The sequence below is a fragment of the Rutidosis leptorrhynchoides genome, chromosome 6, assembly GCF_046630445.1.
Source record: "Rutidosis leptorrhynchoides isolate AG116_Rl617_1_P2 chromosome 6, CSIRO_AGI_Rlap_v1, whole genome shotgun sequence".
Lineage (NCBI taxonomy): Eukaryota > Viridiplantae > Streptophyta > Magnoliopsida > Asterales > Asteraceae > Rutidosis > Rutidosis leptorrhynchoides.
This window is the reverse complement of record NC_092338.1, coordinates 44,564,265-44,588,394: the sequence shown is the minus strand read 5'-3', so window position 1 is coordinate 44,588,394 and position 24,130 is coordinate 44,564,265. Positions and strand designations below refer to the sequence as shown.

The 24,130-nt window shown below is 32.8% G+C and overlaps 3 protein-coding genes across 4 annotated transcripts; 2 read left to right on the top strand and 1 right to left on the bottom strand.

Moving 5' to 3' along the window:
* The first annotated feature begins 578 nt into the window (after positions 1-578).
* Positions 579-5,279, top strand: LOC139855838 (endoglucanase 25-like). The gene is made up of 6 exons (XM_071845082.1): positions 579-1,245; positions 2,077-2,390; positions 3,271-3,726; positions 3,827-3,962; positions 4,082-4,254; positions 4,576-5,279. Exons 1-6 carry the CDS (start codon positions 873-875, stop codon positions 4,975-4,977), a joined length of 1,854 nt encoding a protein of 617 aa, XP_071701183.1. The 5' UTR covers positions 579-872; the 3' UTR covers positions 4,978-5,279.
* A 3,036-nt stretch (positions 5,280-8,315) lies between these two features.
* On the top strand, positions 8,316-17,972 carry LOC139851715 (uncharacterized). Of its 2 annotated transcripts, none has more exons than XM_071840865.1 (5): positions 8,316-8,516; positions 15,163-15,383; positions 16,108-16,344; positions 16,555-16,772; positions 17,533-17,972. In XM_071840865.1, the coding sequence occupies exons 2-5, from the start codon at positions 15,177-15,179 to the stop codon at positions 17,765-17,767; spliced, it is 897 nt and encodes a 298-aa protein (XP_071696966.1). In that variant the 5' UTR covers positions 8,316-8,516; positions 15,163-15,176; the 3' UTR covers positions 17,768-17,972. The 2 variants fall into 2 exon arrangements, with proteins under 2 accessions (XP_071696966.1, XP_071696965.1); XM_071840864.1 differs by having other exon boundaries at positions 8,316-8,520; positions 17,533-17,969.
* A 437-nt stretch (positions 17,973-18,409) lies between these two features.
* Positions 18,410-23,869, bottom strand: LOC139851714 (MLO-like protein 13). Its single transcript, XM_071840863.1, has 11 exons — positions 23,747-23,869; positions 20,778-20,835; positions 20,370-20,689; positions 20,206-20,266; positions 19,755-19,834; positions 19,519-19,593; positions 19,325-19,413; positions 19,167-19,216; positions 18,878-18,918; positions 18,586-18,780; positions 18,410-18,481 (listed from the first exon to the last, which is right to left on the bottom strand). Exons 1-11 carry the CDS (start codon positions 23,867-23,869, stop codon positions 18,410-18,412), a joined length of 1,164 nt encoding a protein of 387 aa, XP_071696964.1.
* Between the last annotated feature and the right edge of the window lie 261 nt (positions 23,870-24,130).

Sequence of the window (24,130 nt, the reverse complement as noted above, 5' to 3'; positions counted from 1 at the left end):
TAGTAACAATCACATTAAGTCGCCACCAGTGAGTAAAACTCTAGGTGACGACCAACAATTTTTTGGTCATGACCAACAATTTTCTCGGTCACTACCGGATCATTAAATAATTTGTTGTCCAAGACAAACTCTAATCAAAACAATAGAAGTTGGCTTAATGGTGGTGATCTGACTTTCTTTATGGGAGATCGGGAGTTCGACTCTCACTTGCTGTAAAATTTCTCTTTTTGTTATCCAGTCATTTCATGAGCCTCGGAGGTCGCGAACGTCTTACGTTCGAGCCTTACCCGAGAGGGTTTTACCAATTTATGATCAATGATCGAAGCATAAGTTATAATCAAGGGGCCTTTCTAGCTATTCTTAGATAATATAGGGGGTTAAACAAACACAGGCGATTTAAGATAAAATGTCACCATTGAAGGTAAGTAAGTTACTTGCAAAACAGCAAATAGAGTTAGACAGGCTGTCTCCGTCTTTTAAACTTGACAGATTCTCACCACCCAATTTTCTAGTATATTTTTTTCTATCAAGACAATAATCACTTAATTATTGTGTGAAATTTGACTAATAAAAAAAAAAATCACAAATACCGACAACCAATTCTACCAACAGCATCACATTATTACCCTCCAATCCCCCTATACAACACAGTCATACCCTCAAGAACCCACTCTCTTCACACACACAAAAGCTAACAACTTTTCAACATTTTAATCAAACCCAGATCAACTCACATTGCAAGAACCTTAATTTCCATCTGGGTTTTAATTCTTTGATCAAATTCCATCTGGGTCTTAAATCTTGAATCTTAATTCTTGATCAATAAAGTGTCGTAACATCTGTTACATATATCTATCTAAATATAATTAAATATGTACGGAAGGGATCCGTGGGGTGGAGCATTGGAGATAAACAATGCGGATTCGGCTACGGATGATGACCGAAGCCGAAACTTGAACGATTTCGATCGAGCGGCGTTATCACGGCCGTTAGATGAAACACAGCAGAGTTGGTTGTTGGGTCCTGGTGAACAAAAGAAGAAAAAGTATGTAGATCTGGGGTGTATTATTGTGAGCCGTAAGATCTTTGTTTGGACGGTTGGATTGATACTTGCAGCTGGATTCATTGCTGGTTTTGTAACTTTAATTGTTAAGATTGTGCCTAGACATCATGAACATGCACCTCCTCCTGATAATTACACTATTGCTCTTGAAAAAGCTCTTATGTTCTTCAATGCTCAAAGATGTAAGCTTTTTCTTATATCTTTATCTATATTTGATTCACTACTGATCTGTTATATAGTAAATAAATCAGATTTGAATAGAGATTTATTATTATATCGTTAACCTAAAATCATTTGATTGAATGTGTATCAAGTGATTTTTTTGTTGAAGACCAAAGTGTCGGTGAGACAATTATTTAATAAAATATTCTTATATTCTTATGGTGCAACAATGTAACATACACTTTGACTTATATAGTCAAAAAGGGTCTCATCTTCACATAAAATAAGATCTGAATTCCTTAAGGTTTTTACCATAATTGATTAAACTATTACTGTAAAACATAAACAGTACGTGGCTTAACCGGTTATCTACCAATAAATCATTATAAGTCAATTTTTGATGATAGATTCTTAATTTCTTATTGCTTGAATTCTAGTACTTTGACTTAAGTTTCAAGGAGTCTTATCATCATATTGTAAATGAGTGATATCTGAATGTTTCCAGGATGAAGATAAAATCTGTAACATAAAACTCAATGGATCATATATATGTTGAAAGATGCTAAAATATTAAATCTGTATTATGAAATTCATCTATTTCTGGCAGAATTATAAGATTTGTGGCTTAATTGTTTCATTTGTCATTTGATATATGAATATGAAGCTGGAAAGATTGGAAATTTATTATGAAGTTTATCTCTTTCTGGCAGAATTATATGATTTGTGGCTTTAAATATTTTGCATATGATAAATGCAGCTGGAAATAATGAATCTTTCTAATGAAATTCACTTATTTCTGGAAGAAATATATAATTTATGGATTAATTTTCTTTTGTATCTGATATATGCAGCTGGAAAGCTTCCAAAGCATAACAATGTGTCATGGAGGGGTAACTCGTGTTTGAACGATGGAAAAGCAGACAAATCCGGAGCGGTTATTAAGGATCTCGTGGGTGGATATTATGACGCCGGGGACACAATAAAGTTCCATTTTCCAAAAGCTTTTGCGATGACCATGTTAAGTTGGAGCGTGATCGAATATAGCGCAAAATATGAAGCTGCAGGTGAACTCAACCATGTAAAAGAGATCATCAAATGGGGAACTGATTATTTTCTCAAGACCTTTAATTCTACTGCCGATTCCATCACCCAACTCGTATCTCAGGTGACTTCTCGTTAATAATATATTCAATAAATTTGATATTTCAAATGTACCCGAGATTAAAGGAGTGTTGATTATTACAATTTGAATTTGTCAATAAGCATTTATTCTGCTAATGAATAAATGAATAATAATATGGATTAGATTATCAGTTATGTGTAATTAGGTTCAGTTTTAGCTGTAGGAAATTTGTATACTTGACGGTTAAATTAAATTACTTACGGTGTGTTCGATAAACCTAAATGACTAAGTGCTGAATAGTTCATAATCTGAATGATTCAAAGGTTGCTAATGAATCTCGTTTTGAATGACAATAACGTTTTCATATTCATTCTGAATAAACATTGTAAATGATGTATTATAAACCTACTAACCTTTTAGATGAATAAATAAGAGAATATGATTGTTTGATAATTGTTCTTTTATTATCTAATAAGGTTCGTAGAAGAAAAATGAAAATGCTTAATGGTTAGAAGATAACTTCAACTTTGAATGGTTCTGCACATATATTTGTTTTTATTAAGCACCACTTGCATTTAGAGTTTACAAACAAACGCGTTGAATGTTGAACGATTCAGCATTCAGCGCTGAATCATTCTATTAAGAGGCAATCAAAACACTCTTATTTATCTTATAATAACTTAATCTAAAAGACTTTTATGTTTGTTTTGCCTACCATATTTTCTTGTTCATAAAAAAGCTTTGTTGGTTGTTTTATCCATTAATTTCTTGAATAATTCGAACTTGGCAAATAACACTTGATACCTTAATTGTTAATACAACTGTAAGCAAGAGAAGCACATTTAAACACTAATATTTGCAACATGTTCTATTACATCTTTTTATATAAATTCTAACTTGTTTTGTGGATCCTGTGTTGTAGGTTGGGAATGGGGATACATCAGGAGGTGATCCAAATGACCATAGCTGTTGGATGAGACCAGAAGACATTGACTACGCTCGTCCAGTCACCGAATGCTCTAGTTGCTCTGATCTTGCTGCAGAAATGGCGGCTGCTTTAGCTTCTGCATCGATCGTTTTCAAGGACGACAAGGCGTACTCAAAGAAACTTGTTCACGGTGCAGCAACCCTTTGGACGTTCGCAAGAAATCAACGTGGGTTGTACAGTGCTGGTGGGGCCGACGCTGCGACGTTTTACAATTCAAGTATGTATTGGGATGAGTTTGTATGGGGAGGAACTTGGATGTATTATGCAACTGGAAACCAGTCGTATCTTTACCTTGCTAGTCACCCGAAACTTGCTAAGCATGCTGGTGCGTTTTGGGGTGGGCCCGATTATGGTGTTCTTAGCTGGGACAATAAACTTACCGGAGCTCAAGTAAGTTGTCACTGATTATTTATACAAATGAATTGAATCCCACATTTGATATGGTTAGTTAAAGTTAGTTATTGATTATGCATATTGTTATGTTTTTTAGGTATTACTTACTCGATTGAGATTGTTCCTAAGTCCTGGTTATCCATATGAAGAAACATTGCAAACGTTTCACAATCAAACAAGCATTGTTATGTGCTCTTACCTGCCTTACTTCACGAGTTTCAACAGGACAAAAGGTAAACTAGTAATTCGAAGCGCTTGTTGTAAAGTTCAATTTTTTGTAAAAAAAAAAAATATATATATATTAAAAAAAACACTCAAGAATGTTATGGATGTTGGTGATGTTGTGTTGCAGGTGGGTTGATCCAATTAAACCATGGAAGACCGCAGCCACTTCAGTACGTTGTGAATGCAGCCTTCTTAGCAACTCTTTTCAGTGACTATCTTGATGCTGCAGACACCCCTGGGTGGTATTGTGGGCCCAATTTCTATTCAACTAACGAGTTACGCAAGTTTGCACAGACTCAGGTATTCATTAGTACCGAATGAAGTATTTGTTTATCGAATATCATTACAAATGAATGGAACCTAATAAAGGTTTTTTTTTGTTAAAAAGGATTTTGCTAATGACAGCCCTTAGGGCTGTCGTTAACGTGCATAAAAGGGTAGTACACGGCGGTTATTACTAACTTTTATGCGACGGTTATTGTTTTTGTATAAGTTTTTTAAACACGTTAACGACAACCCTTAAGGCTTTAGATCCTAAAAAAATAGCCAAAATGGGTCGATTAGTTAACTTGCCTATTTTGCCACCTATCATTATAATACACTGTTTTATTGATCTTGCAGATTGACTATATACTTGGAAAGAACCCAAGAAAGATGAGTTATCTTGTCGGTTTTGGGTCTCACTACCCGAAACAGGTCCATCACAGGGGGGCATCAATACCCAAAAACCGAATCAAGTACAGCTGCACAGGTGGAATCAAGTGGAGAGATGCTAAAAAGGCGAATCCAAATACTATAGTTGGTGCTATGGTTGCTGGGCCCGACAGGCGTGATGGTTTCCATGACGTACGTGCAAACTACAATTACACGGAACCGACTATTGCTGGAAATGCGGGTTTAGTTGCAGCTCTAGTAGCCCTTTCGGGTGACAGAACAACAAAGATTGATAAAAACACCATGTTTTCAGCAGTGCCGCCTATGTTTCCCACTCCACCACCACCTCCGGCTCCATGGAAGCCTTGAGTGACAACGTTAATATCGTTTTTTTATGGCGTATGTGTGACTTCAGCGAACAACATTTATCTATACTTATAGAGTTATAGTTGTTTTATAGGATGGTATGCAGCAGGAGAATAGTAAATGAAAATATGTGGATGGTTGAGGGAAGGGGGATTTTTTACTTTTGGAAATAGAACTTGTGATTATACATATATAATAATAATATAGTATGTATATGTATGTGTATTTTTGGATGTAACAAAACTATCAAATGTATGTATAATTTGAAACAATGGGTACTTTGTGACACTCTTGATTATTTTTAAATGAGATCTTTTTGTTTCCCTTCATTGTCAAGTTTGTTAATTTGACATAACCATGATGATCTATTTTTTATTTTTCAAGTTTAGTACTAGCTAGTTCGATCAAAGACTTAACCTTGAGCCGAATGCATGACACATACACTAACAAACAAGGGGATCGAATAGAGGAATATTCGGGATAAAAATGTTACCTTTAAGCTATCCATTATGGTAGGCTCATCAAAAGGTCCATAAACAAGTGAAATGGAGTATGATGCGAGCTTCCATTGTGGTAGTCATGTTCATAGTGAGTATGACATGATCATGTTCATCAACTTTTTTATTTATATATTGCTAAATAATTGTTTTTATCCTTTTGATTTAAAAGCTTTTTAAAAGTTACATACTCCGTACTTAATTAGGATCCATCTATAAAATGGTTATGTATGTAATGTAGCTTAATCCATCAACTTTGTGGATCTGCAAAATACTAGTGGTAACAAATAACAAATGGGGTGAGCTAACATTTTATGGGTCAGGCCCAATCCAATTTAGTAGATATAAGGGAAATATTACTATTCTCATTTTGTGATTTATCATGTCAAAAGCCTCAAAGGTATATGAGTTGAGTTGGAGTAAAAGAAAGGTAGAAATCCCACATAACATAGATTACGTTAACATTGTTATTTAAGAATGAAAGCAAATCAGTTATACGTAATAATGTTAAAGGAAAACCGAAAAGTGAATCATAAAATATAAGAAATAAGAAACCATCGAAAGCTTGGCTTGAGTGGTATGATGGTGAGATCCAACTTGGGGTACTGCCAACCAAGATTCGATTCTTGCTCCAAACATGAAGTTTCCAACTTTTGATTGTACTGTCAACATCAATGCGATTTGGGAAGGGGGTTTCCCAATTTCGATGGTCATGCCAACATCGTCGCGAATTGAGTTTCCTCCTAACGCGTGTGTGAGTGACAAATGAGACCATTCGATATCGATATCTTCCGTTAAAAAAAGAAATAAGCAATGTGTTAAAAATAAATCCATAAAATAAGTTTTTGATTATGTAAATTTGGCGTGTTTAGAAAATTGTTTCTGGAAGAAGTATTAGTTGGAAAGGTTGAAAGGATTTGGTAGGCTGTTGGTTAGAAACAAAAAAACCAAAAGTCAAAGTCATAAACTCGTTATAGAATAAAGTCAATAAACTAATTAAATGGTGTTTGGATATTGTTTACAAATTTATTAGTTTTCTTATGTAATAAAAATAGAAAAATTAAAGGTTACTTATATTTTTATATATAAAATAAAAAAAGTGATCATCTATTCTATAGAGTGAGTAAAAAATATAAGTATATAAATTTACTTATTTCCATTTTAGACATAAAATCTTATAGTTTTAAAAGTAAACATTTATTTATCATACAACAAAGTAAAATAAAAGAATACATATTCTGGAGCAGAAACAATAGAATATATTAGTAATACTGTACTTTTTAATGTAAAGTTAAGAGTTTTTTTTCTTTTAAATACAGTACTATTATTTATGACTTATGTAAAATAAAAATATACAAAAAGAGACGAATGAAACAAGTCGGAGCATATTCTTTGTTTTGTTCTTAAAAGGCGTCTTACCTAGTAAATCATAGCGTAACATTCAAGTTTACCTTACGAGTTGATCGATATTCAAAAATCAAACAAACATTTATTATTTTATCATAAAAGGTTAATTTTTAGTTAATATTAAATTATTATTATTAAAAATATTAATATTTAATATTTAGTTTCAACTAGTCCCTCGCTTCGCACCGGGGGCTCCGTTTTGAATGCGAGTAAAAAAAAAGTCTTGATCTTTTTTGTAAAAAAGAATTTTTTTCGACATCTAACATTGAAGGGTTGTTCCTTTTGCGAAAGTTGCTTCTTTTAGCGTTCATTTTTTTTTTAAAGTTAGTTGATTTATTTTGTAAAAAAGAATGTTTTTCGACATCTTTTGATAGCATTGAAGGATTGTTCCTTTTATGAAAGTTGACTCTTTTATCGTTGAGGGGAAAAAAAAAAGGTAGTTGATTTTTTTATAAAAAAGAATTTTTTTCGACATCTTTTGGTAACATTGAAGGGTTGGTTCTTTTACGAAAGTTGTTTCTTTTATCAAAGTATCAAAGGTGAAATGACGGGAATACCCCTGGTTACTATTGATGAATAGTGAAATAGTGTTTTATCTTTTAGATAATAACTAGTGTTCGAACCCTCGCTTCGCGCCGGGGGTTCGGTTTTCAATGTATTTTATTGCGTTTAGTTTGTAAAGTTATTTCGTGGATAACGATGATGTCATTGAAGCGCAACTCGAGTCGAACTAAAAAGTATAACCCGTGAAAGATTTAAATGTTATTTTAAATTAACATAATATGTGCATCTCGGCGTTTCGCTATGGGATTATTGACTTTTAAAAATTTAACGCGAAATCAACGTGTATGAAAAGTACCCCAAATATTTAGCGTTTTTTAAAAGCGTCCGTTTTGCGTATAGCTAGTGACATTGTGTTCCTAAAATTATTTCGAGTTTAACGATGGTGTCGAAAAAATTTGACTCGTTGCGAGCGATAAGATATAGCCCGTTGAATATTTGAGTGAAGGTTATTTAAGATTTTTTTATGAGAATGGTAATGTGACAATTTACCCCCTGTATGGGGGGTCGATTTGATTTTTTGAAGAAAGTGTGGGGAACGTTATTGTGGAAACGAAATTTAGTTAACCAAGAAAAAAGTGGAAAGTCCAAAAAGCCCTTAGTCACTATTCATTACATCTATCTCTTTCAGATATAGGTATTAATATTAAATATTAAATATTAATATTAATATTAATATTAATATTATATTAATATTAATATTAATATTAATAATAAAATAAAATAATAATAATAATAATTAATAATAATTATAATTATAATATAATAATAATAATAGTAATATTACTCCGTAAATTAATTAATAATTGAAACATAACCAAATTAAACAAGCAAACTGGATTAGGGTGTCTGTTATCTGCTAAATCATCTTTTTTCACAAATTTAATCAAACCAAACCCCAAAAGCCTCTCACACATTCAACCACCTCCCAATTTCCTATTACTTTTTCTTTTTTAATTTTTAAAAAAAGCAAAGTTCAAAATTCAAAAGCAGAACTGTTACCGGTGACTACTCCGGCGACTACGGCGTTGTTTTCACCTCCACCACCCGATTCATCAATTTATCGATTCATTGATCGTATGTATGCATACTTAAACCCTAATTAACTCTTTTCTTACACAATATCGTATATATTTATCACCTTTTTGTTTGTTCTTCAGTGATTTATTGTTGGAGGTTTTATTGAGATTTCGTGTAGGGTAAAATAATCGATAGCCGGATAAATCACTGAATCGTGGTATCACTTTCCGAAAGTAATTATTCGACCCTTATTGCCTGGGTTACACGAATATCACTTTGGGATAAGACAGAGATTAGTTCTTGTTATTGGCAGTAAACAAGAACTCTTTTGCATAAGAGTATTAAGGTGTTTTTCGTATATCTTATTCTCATAAATGATAGTCTCTATTTATAGGCACCCAAAAACAAGTATTATTCCACGATGGAGATGTTTCACTAACTAATTTCGTTTTCAAATCTAAAACAAATCCTTTACATAAAGTTGTTTGTTTTATTTCAAACATCCTAATCAAGGAAATCGTTTTCAAATCTAAAACAAATCATTTACATAAAGTTGTTTGTTTTATTTCAAACATCCAAATCAAGGAAATCGTTTTCAAATCTAAAACAAATCCTTTACATAAAGTTGTTTGTTTTATTTCAAACATCCAAATCAAGGAAATCGTTTTCAAATCTAAAACAAATCCTTTACATAAAGTTGTTTGTTTTATTTCAAACATCCAAATCAAGGAAATCGTTTTCAAATCTAAAACAAATCCTTTATATAAAGTTGTTTGTTTTATTTTCAACAACCAAATCAAGGAAATCTAGATTAAATCCTTTTCATAAAGTTGTTTGTTTTATTTCCACCTAGTGCAAGAATAATACTTCCGTAATCACTCAAATTTGTGATAATGGAAAACCATTTTCGGGTCCGGGCAATCTATCACTTAATGGGTGTACACTCCGTACCTCCTAACCCATTTACAAGTATAGATTAAATCCCTCAATTACACTAAATTTCTAACAATCCTCCCCAATTTAGTGCAATTCGTTTCATGAGAATTAAACAAATTAAAACAAAAACTCATGCATAAATGAAAATATCTTGAAGATTGAATTTTCACCTTAGTACATTACACATTCCAAATATTCGAGAATCAGGGTGTTCTAAGAATTGAACCCTTCAACCCATTTTGAATAACTGAAAATAACATACACATAAGTTTTCAAATACTCTAAAGCTATCCTGACACTTTACAAGCCATGTGTCCATATCCTTTCATGAATGTATCCAAAGCTAAAAGTCCAAGCTTTGTTGAAGCGGCAAAACTTCACATTCACATAGGTAGTTCACTTCAGTCATGCACCTGCTCTTGCACTTTTTCAAATGAACTACTAAGAAGCTAGACTTCAACCTGACCTTCAGCAGGTCCGAGTACATACCTTACCTTGGGATGATATAAAATTTATGTACTCCAAATTTCTAAGTATAAGCCTTCCGCATTGAATTCAACTTCTAATTTTCATCAGAAGGGAATTGGGTATCTTATAATTAGAAATTTATGTGGACTTTAAACCCATCCCCACAGCAGACTTGTCAACCAAGTCTCTTGCCAATCCCTTCGTCAAGTGATCAGCTAAATTCTGTTGTGACCTTACGAACACTATAGAAATCACCCCATTCATGATGAGTTCACGAATCATACTATGTCTGACACCTAAGTGTCTAGACTTTCCATTGTACATCTGGCTATAAGCTTTTGCCAATGTCGCAGCACTATCACAATGGATAGACATGGGTGCTATAGGTTTAGGCCATAATGGTATCTCATGGATCAAGTTTCTAAGCCATTCTGCTTCTTTACCAGCAGCAGCTAAAGCAACAAACTCAGATTCCATCGTTGAGTTGGTAATACATGTCTGCTTTTTAGAAGCCCATGAAATAGCACCTCCCCCAAGCAAGAACACCCAACCACTCGTTGAAGAATGATCTTCAATATTGGTTATCCAACTCGCATCAGAATATCCTTCTATTACAGAAGGAAATCCACTGTAAGATAAACTATATGCCATAGTTTTCTTTAAATACTTCAGTACCCGCCTAATTGCTTGCCAGTGATGAGTACTAGGATTACTAGTATATCTACTCAGTTTTCCCACAGCAAAAGCAATATCTGGCCTTGTACATGTCATGGCGTACATCAAACAGCCAATCACCTGAGAATACTCAAGTTGTGATACAGCTTTACCTTGGTTAGGCATAAGCTTCTCACTTGGATCAACAGGTGTACTCACAGGAGTACATTCAAAGCAATTAAACTTTCTCAACACCTTCTCAATATAATGAGATTGAGAAATTGAAATTCCTTTGCTTTCACGTTTGATCCTAATACCAAGGATAACGTCAGCCTCCCCCATATCTTTCATGGAGAACTTTGATGACAAAAATTCTTTTGTTAAATCAACTTGACTTTGGTCAGTCCCAAAGATTAACATGTCATCAACATATAGACAAATTATAACTCCTTTACCAGAATCATCAAATTTGCTATACACACATTTATCTGCTTGGTTCAATCTAAAACCACTAGATAAAACTACTTCATCAAACTTCTGATGCCATTGCTTAGGTGCTTGTTTCAAACCATATAAGGACTTCACAAGTTTGCACACCTTGCTTTCATTTCCTGGCATGACAAAGCCCTGAGGTTGGTTCATATAAACCTCCTCATCCAAATCACCATTCAAGAATGCTGTCTTCACATCCATCTGGTGAATAACCAGATTGTGAATTGTAGCCAAAGCAATCAGCAGTCTAATGGTAGTGATACGTGCCACAGGAGCATAAGTATCAAAATAGTCAATTCCAGACTTTTGTCTAAAGCCTTGAATGACTAACCTTGCCTTGAACTTTTCAATAGTTCCATCCACCTTCATCTTCTTTTTGAAGATCCATTTGCAACCCAAAGGTTTGCAACCGGGAGGTAGATCAGCTAACACCCAAGTGTTATTGCCCATGATGGAATCCATCTCATCATTAATTGCCTCTTTCCAGAATGCAACATCCTGAGACCTCATTGCTTCATCATATGTTTTAGGATCATCATCAACATTGAAACAATATGAATATTGGGTAGAAACATCATCCCTAGAACCTTCAACTAAGTATAGTTGAAAATCTGGTCCGAATGATTTAGGTTTCCTTTCTCTTTTGCTTTTCCGAAGCTCAAGTGACTGATCAACAGCCTTTTCAGAGACTTCATCATTACAATCCTTATTGATTCCATTGTTACTTGGAATCATATCCTTTGGTCTAGGTATAGATGAAAATCGATTTTCATCAAAGATTGCATCCCTTGAATCAATCACAGAATTGATTGAGACAAATTCATTAGGCTCTATTACATAGAACCTATATGCCTTGGAATGTTCAACATATCCAATAAAAATGCAATCTATACCTCTTTCACCTAAACTTTTCTTTTTGGGATCAGGCAGTCTTACAACCGCCCTACAACCCCATACACGAAGATAATTCAAGTTAGGTTTCCTTTTATTCCAAAGTTCATAAGGTGTAATCTTGTTTCTTTTGTTAGGAACTCTATTAAGCAAATAACAAGCTGTTAACATAGCTTCCCCCCAAAATCCTTCACTTAAACCCGAATAGGATAACATGGAATTAACCATTTCCTTAAGGACCCTATTCTTCCTTTCAGATATACCATTTTGTTGTGGAGTATAAGGAGCTGTGGTCTCATGGATAATACCAACGGATTGGAAATACGATTGGTCAATGTATTCACCTCCCCTATCTGTTCTAAGTCTTTTAATCAAAGCCTTTTGTTGTAATTCTACTTCAGTTTTAAATATTTTAAATTTATCTAATGCTTCATCCTTAGTATGTAACAAATAAACATAGCAAAATCTAGAAGCATCATCAATAAAAGTCACAAAATATTTCTTGTTCCCTAAAGTAGGAGTAGCATGCAAATCACATAAATCACTATGTATTAATTCCAAAATTTCAGTATCACGATGTACATTTTGAAATGGTTTCTTAGTGATCTTTGTTAACATACACGTTTTACACTTTTCATTGTTCATGTCAAAAACCGGTATTAATCCATCTTTAGACATATCTTGCATTCTTTTAAAGTGTATATGTCCTAGTCTAGCATGCCAAAGTGTAGAATTATTTATGCTAGAAGTAGATATAAAAGCAAAATTAACATTCAAGTGATTAATGTTAAGTCTAAACATTCTATTGCATAAATAACCAAAACCAACAAACATACCATGTTTTGACAAAACAAACTTATCAGATTCAATCACTTGTTTATAACCACAACAATTTAACACACTACTGGAAACTAAATTTTTTCTTATTTGTGGTACATGCAAAACATCAAACAAACAAATAGTTTTTCCAGAACTAAAACACAAATCCACACTTCCACGTCCATGAACAGAGGCTGTTGACTCATTTCCCATATGAAGAATTGATCCATCAGTCACGGACTCGTAAGTCTTGAACCAAAATCTATCCTTGCATACATGGGTGGTGGCTCCCGAGTCAACCCACCACGCGACATCATCATCCTGCACAAAATAAGCCTCAGATATATATGAAACATAATAATTCTTATTTGAATTATTAAATATATTCTGACCTTTCGAGTTGTGGTTGTTTAAACCATTTCCCGAACCGCTTGTGCTAGATCCTTTGGCATTATTATTACCAAAAATAACCTTGCAATCCTTTTTTATGTGTCCAGTTTTACCACACTTCCAACAAGTCAATTTAGACTTCTTGTTCGGATTAGCCTTGTTATAACCTCGATGTTTACGTTTGCCCTTTTTGTCATTATTACTAGTGAACTTTTTATGTTCCACCATATTGACAACAGACGTACCAGCAACTTCGTTGCTCTTTGGCTTGTCATTATCCTGCAACCTGAGGGATTCCTCAATACGCAGATGACTACCCAACTCAACAAGAGTTAACTCCTCCTTCTTATGTTTCAAAGAATGTTTAAATTCTTTCCAAGATGGAGGTAGTTTATCAATTATGCTTGAGACTTGAATAGACTCATCCATGTTCATCTTATGTTGTGTGAATTGACCAAGTATACGAATGAGCTCATTGTATTGTTCCAAGACCGGTCTAGAATCGACCATCTTGTAATTATTAAAATTACTCACAATGAACTTTTTACTAGAAGCATCCTCAGACATATACTTGGTTTCTAAACAGTCCCATAGTTCTTTAGAAGATTCAACATTTAGGTAAATATCAAAAAGGGAATCAGCCATACCATTGAGGATTAAACCTCTAGCGATGTAGTCATCGTTCTCCCACTTGCACCTTTTCCGAATTTGTTCAATAGTGGCATCATCACCATGATCTTCAGGAATTGGTGTGCTGAGTACGTACACCACACTCATGCTGCTCAGAAAGAAGTGCATCTTCTTTTGCCATCTCCTAAAATCAATTCCCTCAAACTTATCAAGTTTGGAGAAATTCGCCGTCATGTGTTTCATCGTAGCCGCCATCGATTATAACGAATAATTACTTTCGATTGTTGGAGGTTTTATTGAGATTTCGTGTAGGGTAAAATAATCGATAGCCGGATAAATCACTGAATCGTGGTATCACTTTCCGAAAGTAATTATTCGACCCTTATTGCCTGGGTTACACGAATATCACTTTGGGATAAGACAGAGATTAGTTCTTGTTATTGGCAGTAAACAAGAACTCTTTTGCATAAGAGTATTAAGGTGTTTTTCGTATATCTTATTCTCATAAATGATAGTCTCTATTTATAGGCACCCAAAAACAAGTATTATTCCACGATGGAGATGTTTCACTAACTAATTTCGTTTTCAAATCTAAAACAAATCCTTTACATAAAGTTGTTTGTTTTATTTCAAACATCCTAATCAAGGAAATCGTTTTCAAATCTAAAACAAATCATTTACATAAAGTTGTTTGTTTTATTTCAAACATCCAAATCAAGGAAATCGTTTTCAAATCTAAAACAAATCCTTTACATAAAGTTGTTTGTTTTATTTCAAACATCCAAATCAAGGAAATCGTTTTCAAATCTAAAACAAATCCTTTACATAAAGTTGTTTGTTTTATTTCAAACATCCAAATCAAGGAAATCGTTTTCAAATCTAAAACAAATCCTTTATATAAAGTTGTTTGTTTTATTTCCAACAACCAAATCAAGGAAATCTAGATTAAATCCTTTTCATAAAGTTGTTTGTTTTATTTCCACCTAGTGCAAGAATAATACTTCCGTAATCACTCAAATTTGTGATAATGGAAAACCATTTTCGGGTCCGGGCAATCTATCACTTAATGGGTGTACACTCCGTACCTCCTAACCCATTTACAAGTATAGATTAAATCCCTCAATTACACTAAATTTCTAACATTTATTTAGTATTTTTTGTGTGTGTAAAGCTTTAAGCTGTGATTTGTGTTTAACTGTTTACTGATTTGAAGGTTTAACATGTACAGAAAATTAGGGCAACTTTTCGTACAAACGCCTATTGTTAGCTTTAGTTTAATTACTTACAAGCTACAGTATAAGTTATTGTATATGAATTCCTCAGCATAACTGTGATCGTATCATTAACAATACTACTACAAATTTGTTGTATAGATATACTGATAAGGTATTATATCATATTTGATTTGATAAATTGATTTCAGATTTATTAGCAAATATGACATCATCACAAACCGATGGTGAACATGTGAGGTTGGTTGTATCTAATGAAAGAACAACGGTTGAAGCTGATACCTTGCAACCTCAAACTGAAAGGAGGAATCGACCCTTGAAATGGTGGATCAGGACTTTCACATTGTCCTTTATTGCTATTGTTGTTACAATTGTTTTCTTAAAATGGGGCGTGCCGTTTGTTTTTGAGAAGGTATATGTTATTTGCTTTGTTATACTAACTCATTTTGGGTAATTTAGTTATGGTATAAGATTAGATGGATTTACCTCAAACTGTATTGTCAAGTGTTCATCATCATAAGCTGGAATAATAATTTTTATAATGCTAAGGACATTAATTTTTAACAAAAAAGTAGGTGAAATTGACCTGCTTTAGTTTGTGTTGTAACATTAGATTATGTACTGCTGTTGTGGATGATATAGTAGTAAACGTAACTTGATATTCGAGTTACATCTTCTTTAGCTACTGCCAAGTAACATAATGTTATATCCCTTAGTTAAGATGGATTGATTTGAGGATATCAAAAGAAGTAAAATTTTAAGCTATAAATTAAATGTAGTATGCAAATTTGCTATTATTAACTACACAATCATACAGTCTAATTGCAAAAAAACTTAAAAATATGCCCAAGTTTGGTGTTGCAGGCTATTCAACCATCTCCCATATATATTATAAGCTTAAAGTTAAACGTTATATTTGTATGTATAATATAAACATACACTATGGTCATATGTAGCTTTGTTATTCATAGCTAATATTCAGAAATCTTTGGTTCACAACTGTGGTAATACTAACTCCTTTTAGTTCAATGAGCTGATTTTGTCTTTGTTTGGGCAGTTGTTTTATATTGTTCGATGTCCTATGTGATTATAATGTGCTAGGGTTAAAATGTTTTTACCTTGTGATCTTGTTGCAGATTCTTTTACCAATGTTGCAATGGGAGGCAACTGCATTTGGTCGTCCAGTTCTTGCACTCATACTTGTAGCCTCATTGGCATTTTTCCCAGTGTTCTTAATCCCTTCAGGACCATCTATGTGGCTTGCAGGGATGATATTTGGTTATGGTCTTGGATTTGTAATAATCATGGTTGGAACAACTGTTGGCATGATTTTGCCATATCTCATTGGCCTGCTATTCCGTGATTGCATCCATGTGAGTCACCAACTGTTACTATTATATGAAACCTGCATCTATATGTTATAAGTTATAACTAAGGGTAGCAAGTTGGACATGTTGGGCTGGGTTGGATTGGATTGGATTGACCCAAAACATTTTCTGTGGCTTTTCTCTACAGATTATGACTTTTCATAGCTTTGATGTTTTCATTCATTTTTTTTTTTTTTTTTTTAATAAAATGTGCAGCAATGGTTGAAGAAATGGCCCCAAACGGCTGCAATGATTAGACTGGCTGGGGAAGGAAACGGGTTCCAACAGTTTCGAGTTGTTGCCCTTTTTAGAATTTCACCTTTCCCATACACAATATTCAACTACGCAATCGTGGTTACGAAAATGAGATTCTGGCCCTATTTGTTGGGATCCATTGCAGGAATGATTCCCGAAGCCTTCATTTATATCTATAGGTATGTGCTCTATATCTTATATTAAAGGTAGCAACATAGGCGAGTTTGGTGGGCCGGGTAACAGTTTCGAGTTAAATTGCACGTTTTTTTATCATACTGGTTCGTTGATGGGGTTGCACCGAAAAACTTAAATGTCCAATATTTCTTGTAACAAATTATTCTATCTTCTGTTAAATATTACAAAGTATTACAAAATTTTGCTATCTCTGTCCCAAAATTTCTTGTAACAAATTATTCCATCTTGTATCAAATATTACAAAGTATTACAAAATTTTGCTATCTCTCCGTCCCAAAGTTATTGTCCCGCTTTGACTTTTTATGTCTTTTTGTTCCAACTTAGACTTTATATATTTTTGATTTGTTATATACTCAGTAATATTTGACAACTGATAATAAAGGTTATACCAATGAAAACACATTTAAACGTGAGCCAATTCATATAATCTTCATCAAATATTACATAGTACTAACAAAAATATCTAAAGTCAAAATTAAAAAAGAAAGACTTTTAAAAGTCAAACGGGGCAATTATTTTGGGATTGATGTTTTATTTTTTGAAAAAAACTTTCTAGATGACTTTTGACCCATTTAACTTGGGTAGTTTTTATTTTTTATAATTTACCCTGTTAACCTGTTTCAGATAAAATTCAACTTGAATTGATCGACATATTCATTAATAAATGATTATACAAGTCAAACCTGTCATTTATAGGTTTTTTATATTGCACTTGTGTTTACCTAATTGCCTTTATTTATGCAGTGGGCGGCTGATTAGGACATTTGCTGACGTGCAGTACAGAAATCACCGGTTGACTCCATTAGAAATTATATATAACGCTATCTCCCTCATCATTGCAGTAGCTATGACTATTGGGTTCACAGTTTACGCTAAAAAAGCTATAAAAGAACTTGAAATCGACGAGACCAGTGAAACAGACATGTTGGACCCTGAACATGGTAATATACAGCTTCAAAAACTTCCACTCGAGAGGTAATAGTAGCTTAAATGCAACATAGTTTGCTAGTGTAAATTAGAGTTCGTGTTCACTAACCACTTGTAATTACGATATTGAAGATGAGTAATAAGAACAGTTGATACTACTATAAATTTCGTCCTTATAGTTGACTAGTTGATATGTTCACCAACATCTACAGTAATCAACAATATGATATTAACAGGAATTACCCAATGTTTTCCGGTAAATTTACACATATGAACCCAAGTGGTTATACTTTGACCAAATTATCGATCAATTGTTATCGTTTCTTCATTCACTTGTGGTTGATTTTGTAACCTGTGGGAGCTTTTTTGACCTGATTGTGAGCCTGGCCGGCCTCTATCGCCCACCCAATCTGTAATGAGATCAAGTGCAAACTGATTGAATACGCTTGGCTTAAACATGCTTCCCATCTGCAATGTATGGTAAATTGTAATGGTGGTCACATTTGTATTTTCTTTTTTAGCAAACAGATATTTAAAAAAGAAATACAAAGCACACCTGAGATACAATGGCATACAAAGGTAAGGTGCTATAACTACAAAGTACTTGAACAATTACCCTGCACAAGTAAATAGTGATTAGTATAATTTGTAATAAACTTTTAAATTATATTCCATGTTCAATTACTCAAGGGACTCACCCAAGAACAAGTTTGGTGACAATGTAGCCTACTTTCTCCATCACGCACGAGTCGAATCCGTATGTAGTCTATGCAAGGTTTCGAACAAAGTTAACAAAAACTTTACAGCTACAAATTAAAATAGTAAAAAGTAAAAAAGATATTGCCTTGTTGCACATAATTAAGGACTTACCCAAACCCAGAAAAAGAAGCCTATTTCAAAAGAGTTTTGAAACAAGATGAAGTGAATCAAGTAAATGATTATTTTAGGATTATTGCACCAAAAGTGGTCGTCGGATGGTTTTACTGCGTCTGCGCCTTTCTCAACAACATCTCTAGCCAAGCGCGTTATAATGTGTTCCAGATGAGCCCCCACGAGCAGTAAAAGCTGTCATGTAATCACCAACCCGATTCGTTTGTTACAAAAATCAATGCTATCAGTATTTTCAGAATATTTTAAATCTTCGTTCCGGTTCCAGACTTACAATGAGGGGCAAAAATGACAGCCAAAAGTATGTGTACCAACCTGCAATTCATAAAGGTTTCATATTTTACTTTTAGTTATTAGTAACAGATAACAGACTTAAGATGTTATTTTTTTTTTTTTTTTTTTTTGCCGAACTGTTTTTTTTTTTTTTTTTTTTTAAAGCAGTACGGGATCATCCAGTGAGCACTTAACCACCCACACGTTCATCTCACGCAATTGCATAACCCACCCCCAACTGTTGTCCCGGAAGAAATCCGGCCCAATCCGAGGGCTACATAGTTACGTACCACTGATATTGAGAAGCAAAAAGATGACAACAAAGAGCCACAAATACCAACTGTCAAAAAAATGGTAAATAGCTTAACATGATGATAAGTAATCTTTGATCTTGATGTATTTACTTGAAGCAAAAATTGAAATTGTATGAAAGCTGTATGTCCAATACCTTATGCCAACAATTCTTTTAAAATCAGACTCCAGTGTTCGTAACATGTACTTGTGAAAGTCGAAATTTGGGTTGCCAGGGCAATGTTCCTACGTAGGCGAATAAGAATTATGTCACCGGAGAGAAAAAAAAAAAAAAAAAAAAAAAAAAAAAACTTGAACTGGTAATATCAAAATTAGAAAAGTTGTACGTACCCTGATGAATCCTGATCGAAGTGCAATATAATCTGACTTGGTCACTGATCCGTAAAATTGCTTGAAGAATGATACCTACAAACAAGTAGTGAAAAAATTAGGATTTTTAACGTTATACTCCGTAAGCCTATTTAATTTGGAAGTTAACAAATTTTATATAGTCAACGTGGCCTGTCATGTCCTGATGTTGTTCTAAATCCATATTTATTTGACACTAATATTGGAAGTGGACTCACAATCCATCTCAATACAGGCAACTTTCTGTAATGCCCAATAGTACGTTGCGTAAAGAACTGCCGAAATTGATGAAAATGGCCTGTAAGAAAAAGTTGTTAAAATGTAGTCTCTCATACGAGAAATATGAAATTGATGGAAAATAGATGCGGTTTGTTTTTAAGATGTTTATTTCTGAAGATCTGTGGACCATGTCTGTAAAGAAGATGTGGCTTAAAGGTTTTTACGCCGAATATTGAAGACTGTTGGTTTTTATGTATGCAAAACAACGTAATGTTCTATGCAACTTTTAGAAACATATTTCTAAGTCTGCTAGGTTGCAGACAAAATAAGACATTATTTTATCTTATTTTTTCCAAAAAACAAACAGCAGCAGTAAAAACGTTTGCGGGTGCGCAGACATATGACATAATAACATCTGCAGACTTAAAAACAAACAACACATAAGCTTACCATGTCTGGCCGGTCCATCAGCGTTTTTGAGCGAGTCTTCCCAACGCTTCCATTCACTTATCTAGAGAATATTATCATATACGAGACACATCATATAGATCTTATAACTAGTTATATTAATGAACTAAAGTCACAACAAGAAAGAGTTGAGCATAATTACTTACTTTAGCAACTCCTAGGACCATGGTAGTGGCACAAAAGATGACATGTACAACGGCTAAAACGAATATAAATATATGAAGCTGATGTAGTCCTTCTAAAGATACTAATGGCACTTTGCCTTTACTAGCACAAAGTTCTGCGCCGATATCTTCTGATAAAAGATGTCTCCCGATATTGATAAAATGTTCAGTCGTGGCTGTAGTTGTTTCTTTTCTTTCGCACGGAAGCATGTAGTTAGCAAGATGTATCGGTATGCATATTTTACTTATCGTTCGTTGAGTAACCGTCAACAACAGGGATATAAATCCCAACAGCATTAACTCTGAAATTAACTTTTAGTTAATAGTTAATTAAAAACAGAGAATGTAAGAGTTGATGATATTCAAGAATCTAGTCTTGCACAAGTTAACCTTCTTGTAGTTTTTGCAGGGCCTCGTATAGTGCATCTTGATTTCGTCGCTTTAAAAACTATGAAAAAACATTGTAACAAAAAGAAAAATTAAACACAATTAGAAGGACCTTAAGTATGTTTCTTGGGGTCCAAACCATATACTAAATTATATTTATATATCCATTCATATTTATTTATATATATAGTTACATGAAACCGTGATGGAGACGGTACGATGACTTGGGGGGTGCTCTACGCCCCCAACTCGTTCATTTAAAATGGATATTTTGTATATTAATTCAGGAATATTATCTAAACCACTAATAACGTAATTAGCCTAGTCATCTTATTTTTATATTAATCTTTATCTTTATATCAATTACAATTACAATGTAGTCATTGGACTAAATTGTAAGTTTACATGCTTCTTAAATGACGATTTATTAAGGGCTAAATCAGTTTTTAGTTCCTTTTAGTTCATAATGCTTGTTTGAAGTGGATGGTTTGTTTTGATCCGGTCTTGGCTTCTTCTTTAATTTTTTTTTTTTTTTTTTTTTTTTTTTTTTTTGCCACACAAAGGTTGGGGCTTTTATTTGAGCCAATGCTCGCGCCATACTCGGGCAATGCCAAGGTTACTATCTAACAGCCGCTGGGCTGCCATTATGACTAGGCAGATGTGCTGTAGCAAGCAACAAACAACAGGGATATGTTGAAAATTAAACTCTTAAACATACGTAGAAGTAAAAATAGAATTAATAGGAATCATTCTAATTTTATATTAACTCAAATTGTATTGATTTATATGATTTGTCATATGCTCTTATTATTAAAAACATAAACCATACTAATCTAACTTAGTTATCGTTAGGTTGCTTTCGGGACTTCATTATCAATGGTTCAAAGTGTGGTTTAATATTCTCGCAGTCATCGTTTTTATAATTCGCCAGGTTATATTATATTTTATTAGCTCAAGTGCCTATTATTTTTGAATAAATTTCTCATTTAAAACTCTTACACATACATAGAAATAATAATAGAAATAACGGAAATCATTCCAATTTTCATTAATTCAACTCGTATTGATTTAGATGATTTGCAGTTGAGACTCTTATTATGAACATAAATCATACTAATCTGACTTAGTTATCCTTGAGTTGCTTTCGGGACTTCATTATCAATGTTTCGAAGGGTGGGTTAATATTCTCGGCTGCAATCATTTTTATAATTAATCAAGTTATACTGTACTTTATTAGCCCAAAACTCTGTTATTTATAAATAAAAATTACGTTTAAAGCTCTTACACATACAAAGAAATAGAAATATAAATAAGAGAAACCATTCCAATTTTTCATTAACTCAAATCGTACTAATTTACATAATTTGCAATAAAGACTCTTATTATAAACATAAAACATGCTAATCTGATTTAGTTATCCTTGAGTTGCTTACGCGACTTCATTATCAATGCTTCAAAGTGGGGTTTAATATTCTCGAAGCCATCATTTTTATATTTAGCCAAGTTATGCTGTACGAGTATTTTATTAGTCTAATCTCATATCTCATATTATATTTAAATAAAAATAAAAATTCCTTTTAAATCTCTTACACATACATAGAAATAAAAATAAAAATAAATCATTTCACCATTAACTCAAATCGTAATGCTTTACATGATTTGCAATAGAGACTCTAATTATGAACATAAACCATACTATAATCTGACTTAGTTATCCTTGAATTGCTTTCGGGACTTCATTATCTAATGAATTATTAGATCTTAGTACACAAATGACGAAAATGAAATTCCGATGCCAAATTTACTTTCTTTAAATATTCTTTTAAATTCTTTTTTAGTTTAACTATTTCCGTTAAATTTCAAATATATTTTTAGGATACTATTAAATTTATGAATGAAGTTTTATCAAATATAAAGGAAGTGAAGGTAATTAAAAATTATATTACATGTGTGAGTCTTTTTTAAGAAAAATCTGAAAGGAAAACAAAGGAAATGAAAGGAAACAGAGAAATGAATAGAAATTTATAATGTTTTGTTTAATATACTTTATTTCTAAAATAAGTTGATTAGAAAGAAACACTATATTATTTGTTTATAACATACCATATCTATATCTATTGTTATTTTTTAAAAAATAAGTCAAGCCCATCAACTTATAGTTCTAGCTATGCCTCTGTATATACATATTGTAAAGTATATCAGTAAATCACAAATATATACATATGTCAAATGTTAGAATAAGAAAGTTATATATATAGGCATATAGCTAATTTTAAGTTTGTTGTTATGTATATATAAATGTAACCTAATGTTATTTCTGACTTTCTTTAAGGTTTTTTTTTTTTTTTTTCTAATTGATTTTAACCTTAGCCATATTTCATTAAATTATAATTTTATTCATTTATTACAAACTTCTGAATTTATGAACGAAGTTGTATTAAATATAAAAGAAATGAAGGTAAATAAAAAATGTATTACATGTGTGAGTCTTTTTTACGAAGGAAATGAAATGAGCAAAAGAAATAAAAGGAAACATTACGTAGATGAAAGATTACAAAAGAAAATGAGTACAAATTTATAATGTTTTTATTTGATATATTTTACTTCTAAAATAAGCCGTTTAGAAAGAAAGATTATGTCATTTTGTTATAACATACAACATTTGTTATTTTTTATAAGTAATTCGAGCATTTTCTAACTTAATATTCTATACCGCCTGTGATATGAAAGAAAATAAATTGAACTAATAAAGAGAAATAAATTTAAATCACATCCTAAACGAAATTTAGTAGTGTGAGTATATAGTAGAGAGTACATACTAAATTTTTTAACAAATGGTATACACACGTTAATTTACTAGTGGTGAAAGTGATTGTATGGCTACTTTATTACTAATTTTTTGAAAGGGTCTAAAACCTAAAAATACACTTAACTAATCAACGACAAAGTTAGGTGTGTGTTATTGGTGGTACCTTGCCAAGATGATGAAGGCCACGTTCGGCAACTAGAGATATAAGAACGATGATAGAGCAAATTACGGCTACGATCCATGTTGGTGTGTACTCCAACGATCTAGATTCTGCAGCTTCCGCCATCTTTTAATGTCGAAGAGCTAAAAAGGAATTAGGATGAAAAAGGTAAATGAAAGAATAGGGAACAGGATTATGTTTAATCATGTGGGTTAGATAGAAATTGAGGCAAAGAATGTGTGCTTGTGAAGGTGAAGTTGATCACTACGTAAAGAACAATAACTCTTTTTAGTATGATCATCTTTTATAATTTGATACATAATATTATACCTTTCGTATTGTGTAGAAAGGTACACACATTCACCTACCATTTCACATTTAGATAGT

Bases quoted from the DNA above. Each gene is read 5' to 3' on its own strand.
- LOC139851715 (XM_071840865.1), top strand. From the start codon at position 15,177: ATGACATCATCACAAACCGATGGTGAACATGTGAGGTTGGTTGTATCT. The intron at 15,384-16,107 runs GTATATGTTATT...ATCTTGTTGCAG, and splicing joins TGCCGTTTGTTTTTGAGAAG to ATTCTTTTACCAATGTTGCA. The intron at 16,773-17,532 runs GTATGTGCTCTA...TTATTTATGCAG, and splicing joins GCCTTCATTTATATCTATAG to TGGGCGGCTGATTAGGACAT.
- LOC139851714 (XM_071840863.1), bottom strand. From the start codon at position 23,869: ATGGCGGAAGCTGCAGAATCTAGATCGTTGGAGTACACACCAACATGG. The intron at 18,919-19,166 runs GTACGTAACTAT...TATGAATTGCAG, and splicing joins TTTGCTTCTCAATATCAGTG to GTTGGTACACATACTTTTGG. The intron at 18,781-18,877 runs GTAAGTCTGGAA...ATTACATGACAG, and splicing joins TGTCATTTTTGCCCCTCATT to CTTTTACTGCTCGTGGGGGC.
- LOC139855838 (XM_071845082.1), top strand. From the start codon at position 873: ATGTACGGAAGGGATCCGTGGGGTGGAGCATTGGAGATAAACAATGCG. The intron at 2,391-3,270 runs GTGACTTCTCGT...CCTGTGTTGTAG, and splicing joins TCACCCAACTCGTATCTCAG to GTTGGGAATGGGGATACATC. The intron at 3,963-4,081 runs GTAAACTAGTAA...GTTGTGTTGCAG, and splicing joins GAGTTTCAACAGGACAAAAG to GTGGGTTGATCCAATTAAAC.